The sequence below is a fragment of the Lotus japonicus genome, chromosome 1 (assembly GCF_012489685.1).
Source record: "Lotus japonicus ecotype B-129 chromosome 1, LjGifu_v1.2".
Taxonomy (NCBI): domain Eukaryota; kingdom Viridiplantae; phylum Streptophyta; class Magnoliopsida; order Fabales; family Fabaceae; genus Lotus; species Lotus japonicus.
Window position 1 is genome coordinate 48211850 of NC_080041.1, and position 6003 is coordinate 48217852.

Consider the following 6003-nt stretch of genomic DNA (forward strand, 5'->3'; position numbering starts at 1 on the left):
TCGCTGGCTAAGGATCTTGGTTTTCAGTTAGTGTGCTTGGAGACAGATTGTCTACAGCTTTATGATGCTTGGCATAAAGCCAAGCGTGGTGCGTCCTATTTATTTTCTGTGTTGAGTGATTGTAGAGACTTAATTTCAGCATTTAGCTTTTTTCATTTGTCGTTTGTGCGTCGTTCTGGCAATTCTGTGGCCGATTACTTGGCTAAGAACTCCTCAAAATTCCATAACTCTGTTTGGATTGAAGAGGTGCCGCCGGAAGTTGAGTCTTTCATTGATGCTGATGTAATTGCCTCTATGGCGACTTGAGTTCTTTTTAATGAATTACCGAGTTTCAAAAAAAAAAAAACTAATCTCTCTTGTAAAATATTTATACCCATTTTAGTCATTACACACTCAAAAGCAATTATAATAAAAGATATCCAAACAAAATTCTCTTATTAGAATCACGTTCTTGTAACTGTATCCAAACATAAATCACGTCACTCAAATTCACGTTTACTAGATCTAATTCTGCCAGATCCAATTCTACTAACGCTGATCCAAACACACACTTCACAAGTCACGACCATATTGTCTATGTAAACTTCTATAATGAGAGCTATTTAGTGCTTGTTTGTATTTTCTGTCACGTTCACCTCAACGCCAACTCCACTCCATGGTTGCTTTCACGTTCATGGCCTAAGAAAGCCGCATCCCACATTCCAAAGCTGTTGAATCCACGTTTGGTGAGAAACCCAAACATAGCCTTAGACTGCATATACTTGGAGCATTAAACTTTGCCAAGTAGCATTTGCGATCTATAACCCGACAGATACCATTTTAAAATAGCAATTAAATTGGTAAATCATAAAAGCAGCTTTTCCCCTTTCATTGGATACATGATATGGCTTTGATTATAGTCCTAACAAGCCTTCTTTAAAACTTGAAATTTTATAACCTGATGCATCATCAACCATTTGTATTAGGCAAAGGAAACTATTTGGTTTTATAACTTGAATATTTGGGCAAGATTTGCTAAGTAATAACTGGAAAAATTAAACTATTTGGGACCAACTTTTCAGTTTTCAATAGCCAATTTTGCAAGGTGCCATTTTGGCCATCAGGCACCAAATTCTAATTTAGTAGTATACCATAGTTACTCTAGCATGTTAGCATGAAACAAGAGTGATCCAAATCCTCAACCTGATCAAGAGCTATACCTACCCTGTTTTGTGAACAATCCACCCCTAATTGTGGATCAAGTTGCACAAATGCTTTCATCAATTCTTCTTTCTACCCTGGACAGTGCATTTTGCTTCAACAATTGTTAATATGCAATTTCTTCAAGAAAAAAAATCAGAACTTGAGACCATAAAATTAGAAGAGAATTTGATTGAAAAATAGCAAGTCACTTACAATTTCATCTTTAAACTTGTTATAATGATAAGTATTTTCCATCAAACAATTACAATTTGTACATTCACACACACAACATACAAATTCCAAACCCTTCATAAGATTCATTTTATAAGTATATAAAATAACTATGAAGAAAACAAAAATTGAAACATAAAACAAAATGGAAACAAACAAGTAATAAGGAGATGAAAAAATTCTCAATGGAGTGGCATGTGGAATTGTTGTGACAAGGTGCGTATGTTAGCAACAATGGCCAAGCTGTTGCTAACGTACTCACTTGATTTCTTCATCATATTCTTCACCTCTTCAACCACCACAGACCCAACCTCCTCCAACCCATCAAGGCAAGTCTGCTGATCCGTCACCGCCGCGCTCACCCACGTCTGAATATCGCTGATCTTCGCATCCGTCAGCGTCACACCGCCGGGAACCACCGCCATCGCTGACAGCGAGTCGTTGAGTCGACTCAGCGCGTCGTCTACTTGGTCCTTGCAATCGGCAACCCCCTGGCCGTTAGAACTTGAGGCCTTGACTCCGAGCGAGGAGGCGACGGAGGCGAGCTCGTCCACGGAGGCGCGGAGGGAGAGGGTGAGGATGGATTGTGGGTCGGTGGGGTGGTCGTTGGAGGAGGAGACGGCGGCGATGCAGGAGTCCGGGAAGCGAGTGACGTTGCAGACGGTGCGGATGGAGTCGGCTGAGTTGAGAGGTTGTTGTTGTTTGTGCGGTGGCTTGGTGGTGGTGGTGGTGTGGTGGAGGAGGGTGGCGAGGGTGAAAGCCAAGGCGAGAGTGAAGAAGAGGATGGCGAGGATGGAGATTATGGCGGTGGAAGCTTTACGGTGGTGGTGTTGATTGCGTTGTTGTTGGTCTTCGAGGTTGTGGTGGTGGTGGTGGTGGTGGTTGTGTTTTTCTTCCTCCACTTTGCCATAACCTTTCAAAACCTTGACTGTGTCCATTTTTTTCTTCTTTGTCTCTTTGGGATTTTGTGGAGTTTCTTCTTATTTATTTCAACAAAATTGGGGGAGCCAATTGGGGGTTTCATATTCACATATTGTGTGTTTCAAAAAAAAATATATATATATATTCACATATTGCCCATAGGAAAAATAAGATGGTAACTCAACCATGTCAATAGTTCTTGAATTTTCTTTATGGTGTGATTGGTTCAACAATGGATAAACGAGGGGTAAGGAAGCAGGGATCCGTTTAACACGGGTAAGCAAAAATCTTACCCAAAGGTGGGTCACTTAATTTACTGGATTTTGTAGGTAATGTTTGATTTTACAATTAAAAATCTGAATATAAAATAAAAGGGGTAAGTATGGTATTTTGCATGGGTCGGTTGGATCCGGGTAGGTTTCCTTGAATTTAGCCTCTCTCTTCTCCATTATCATCCAAAGTAAAATGTTAGGGTTCATTTCAAACTGAGAGGCGACGTGATTTCGGGGGTCTCGTGATCGATCGAAAGGGAGAGACAGGTTGAGTAAGGGTTTGACCTACGAGATTAAAAGGAGAAAGAAGGGATCCAGAAAGAAGACCCAATTTTGTGGTAAGCATTTTCTGTTATGATACATGATTTGAGCGAAGTAGATCTTCCATCTTGTGTTTTTAGACATCAATTGATTCCTGACCTGCATGTTGTGTTTTAACTTAGTGAAGCTACCACTGTCCGGCGTCGCTTAAGAGAAATTAGGATGGCCATCATCGACGAAGTAGAAATAGAGGTATGTGGTGTCAATGGAATATACGGTGTCAGCGATATTGTTGCGGGCCAGATCCCCCGTTTGAGTAAGAAATAAATGTTGAAAGTTTGTTGATGGCAATTTTGCAGGGAGCTGGAATAGAAACAGACACACATGATCGAAGTTTTGATAATGGAGATTTTGACAATGGAGATTCAGATTCAGAGGAAGGTTTTGATGATGATGATCATGAGGGTGGGACTGATTCAGAACATGATGGGGATGACTCCGGTGAGTCAGAGGACAATGAATATGGTTCACAATCAGAGCATGATGATAATGATGGTCATGGTTCGAATGATGAGGAATCCCATACTTCAGTTGTGGATCCTGCTAATACAATTGGTATAGATGGACCGGAGGACATGGGTAATGTTGATTTCAGGAATCTGAGTAGGGAAGATTTAATGAAGTATCACTTTGTAGATCGTGAAGTTGCTTTCACATTTTACAATTGGTATGCAAGGTTGAGAGGATTTTCAGCTCGTAAAAGCAGGCTATTGTGTAATAAAAAAGGTGTTCCGATTCAGCAGACACTTGTTTGTTATAGGCAAGGGCTGAAGGAGAAGAGAACTGTGGATGTTAATAGACTGAGACGCCGATCAAGGAAGAACGTGAGGTGTGGGTGTCAGGCCTTATGTCGTGTTCACATTGATTAATACAGTGCTCGTTGGTATGTGATTTATATTAACGATTCTCACAATCACTCATTAGTCAATGATAAGCATGTCGGTTTATTACCTTGCCATAGGGGGATGGATGATGGAGATATTATGTAGATGAATAAAATGAGGAAAGCGGGTATTGGGAATTCTAAGATTTATGGTACATTTGCTACTGAAATGGGTGGATATGATCGAGTACCATTCTTCAAAGAGGATATGCATAATGAAGTACAAAGGGAGAGGCGCAAACGCCCTAGGGATGCAAAGGGTGTTCTTGCTCACTTTCGGCAGCTTAAAAAAAGTGATCCGTCTTTGTATTGGAAGCATCTTGCGAATGATGATGGTAGGTTGTTGCATTTGTTTTGGGCAGATGGCCACAGTCAAAGCGATTACTCAGTATTCGGGGATGTGCTCGCATTTGATGCAACCTACAAAAAGAACAAGTACAAATGTCCTTTTGTTGTCTTTTCTGGGGTGAATCACCATAATCAAATTATTATATTTGCTAGTGCTGATGTGTATAATGAGAAGGAAGACACATATGTATGACTGCTTCAACAATTATTAACTGCAATGAAGGTAAAATGCCATTATCTGTCATCACTGATGGTGACCCAGCCATGCGAAATGCAATAGGTAAGGTGTTACCAGCAGCTCACCACAGGCTATGTGGATGGCATCTATTACGGAATGTCACAAGCAATGTGCACAACCTGTTGTTTACTTCCTTGTTTGGAAAATGCACGTTTGGTGATTATGACATTGGTCAATTTCAGAGGAAGTGGGATGAAATGGTTGAAAAGTGTGGTGTTGAAGAACACATTTGGGTTAAAGATTTGTATGATAGGAGGCAAATGTGGGCAACAACACATATTCGTGGCAATTTCTTTGCTGGTTTTAGGACTACTTCTCCTGTAGAAGGGTTGCATGCTAATGTTGGAAGGTTCATAAACTTCAACAATAACCTTGTGGAATTCGTACAACATTATCAAAGGTGTATTGATTTGATGAGATTCAAGGAAGTTCGCGCAGACTTTGAGTCTTCACATGGTGAACATCCATTGGAAACACCTCTTAGATTAATAGAGAGGTCAGCTTCAAAGATATCCACAAATATCTTTTTCAAAGTTCGTACTGTGTTAAGAAAGGCATTAACTACTCGGGTGGTTGTTTTGAAACAGACATCAATGTGCACAATTTATTCTATCTCCAAGTATCGCTGTAGTGATTATCGTTGGCTTGTTGTTGTTAGTTCATCAATGAGTGAAATAAAGTGTTCTTGCTTGAGGATGGAGTCCAATGGTATTCCATGTGAACATTTACTTGCTGTGATTGCGTTTTTAGATATGGACGAAATACCCAAGTGTTTGGTATTGGATAGATGGACAAAAGATGCAAAAGTGTCACGTGAGGGTCTGCAAAATGGTGTTGTAGATTCATTGACTGCATGTCGATATGAGGCGTTAAGGGAAAGGTGCAGGCGCATGTGTAAGTTGGCAAGCAGGTCCTTAGCACAGTTTGAGGAGACCAATTCCCTTATAATGTCTCATTCGCATAAACTTGAATTACTTGACAATGGCGGGGTAAACCAGGATGAGAATAATGTTGATGAATGCCTTGATGGGGATGTCAGAGACCCTGAAATGGTGAGGAGTAAGGGTTTTCGAAGGATGCTTCACAAAGGGGTGGTAGAGCCAAGCGTGCTGTACACTGTGGTCGTTGTGGATGCGTAGACCACAACAGATTGACATGCGATTCAATGAGAGACAATGTAAGTTATTAGCTTACGATATTGTTGCAATTCATATTTGAATTTTAGCTTACGATATTTTTTCTATTTTTCTATGCAGACATTAACTAGGGATGACGAATGACAACATCTTGATGCAGACAAGAACACTTGATTTCGACTTGTTTGATTAGTTTCTGGTTCTATGGTTCCCATTCCCTTCCTTCATTTTTATTGAGTTGTAATAGATTTCGACTTGTTTGATTAGTGTGTGGTAGCATGATTTGTTTGTGGAATATTTGTGGTTCTGTGGTTGTAGTATGATTTGTTTGTGGAATGTTTATTTGTATGTGGAATGTTTGTGGTTGTAGCATGATTTGGGCCCAAGATTTGTTTGTGGAATGTTTCAGGTACTAGCATGATTGACTTGTAATTAAGTAATATAGCACAACATATTGATAGATCGTAGATC

General features: G+C 40.1%; 3 protein-coding genes across 3 annotated transcripts; 2 read left to right on the plus strand and 1 right to left on the minus strand.

Moving 5' to 3' along the window:
• Window positions 1-1367: 1367 nt before the first annotated feature.
• On the minus strand, window positions 1368-2407 carry LOC130740085 (pectinesterase 3). Its single transcript, XM_057592619.1, has one exon. The coding sequence runs from the start codon at window positions 2349-2351 to the stop codon at window positions 1596-1598; it is 756 nt and encodes a 251-aa protein (XP_057448602.1). The 5' UTR covers window positions 2352-2407; the 3' UTR covers window positions 1368-1595.
• A 682-nt stretch (window positions 2408-3089) lies between these two features.
• LOC130737317 (uncharacterized) lies at window positions 3090-3796 on the plus strand. Its single transcript, XM_057589069.1, has 2 exons — window positions 3090-3119; window positions 3227-3796. The coding sequence occupies exons 1-2, from the start codon at window positions 3090-3092 to the stop codon at window positions 3794-3796; spliced, it is 600 nt and encodes a 199-aa protein (XP_057445052.1).
• A 551-nt stretch (window positions 3797-4347) lies between these two features.
• LOC130737328 (protein FAR1-RELATED SEQUENCE 5-like) lies at window positions 4348-5535 on the plus strand. The gene has a single exon (XM_057589078.1). The coding sequence runs from the start codon at window positions 4348-4350 to the stop codon at window positions 5533-5535; it is 1188 nt and encodes a 395-aa protein (XP_057445061.1).
• Window positions 5536-6003: the final 468 nt, after the last annotated feature.

What these genes read in the sequence shown, in the direction of transcription:
- LOC130740085 (XM_057592619.1), bottom strand. Translation starts at nt 2,351, where the DNA reads ATGGACACAGTCAAGGTTTTGAAAGGTTATGGCAAAGTGGAGGAAGAA.
- LOC130737317 (XM_057589069.1), top strand. Translation starts at nt 3,090, where the DNA reads ATGGCCATCATCGACGAAGTAGAAATAGAG. An exon ending in TCGACGAAGTAGAAATAGAG is followed by an intron (nt 3,120 to 3,226) that starts GTATGTGGTGTC and finishes GCAATTTTGCAG; the next exon opens with GGAGCTGGAATAGAAACAGA.
- LOC130737328 (XM_057589078.1), top strand. Translation starts at nt 4,348, where the DNA reads ATGACTGCTTCAACAATTATTAACTGCAATGAAGGTAAAATGCCATTA.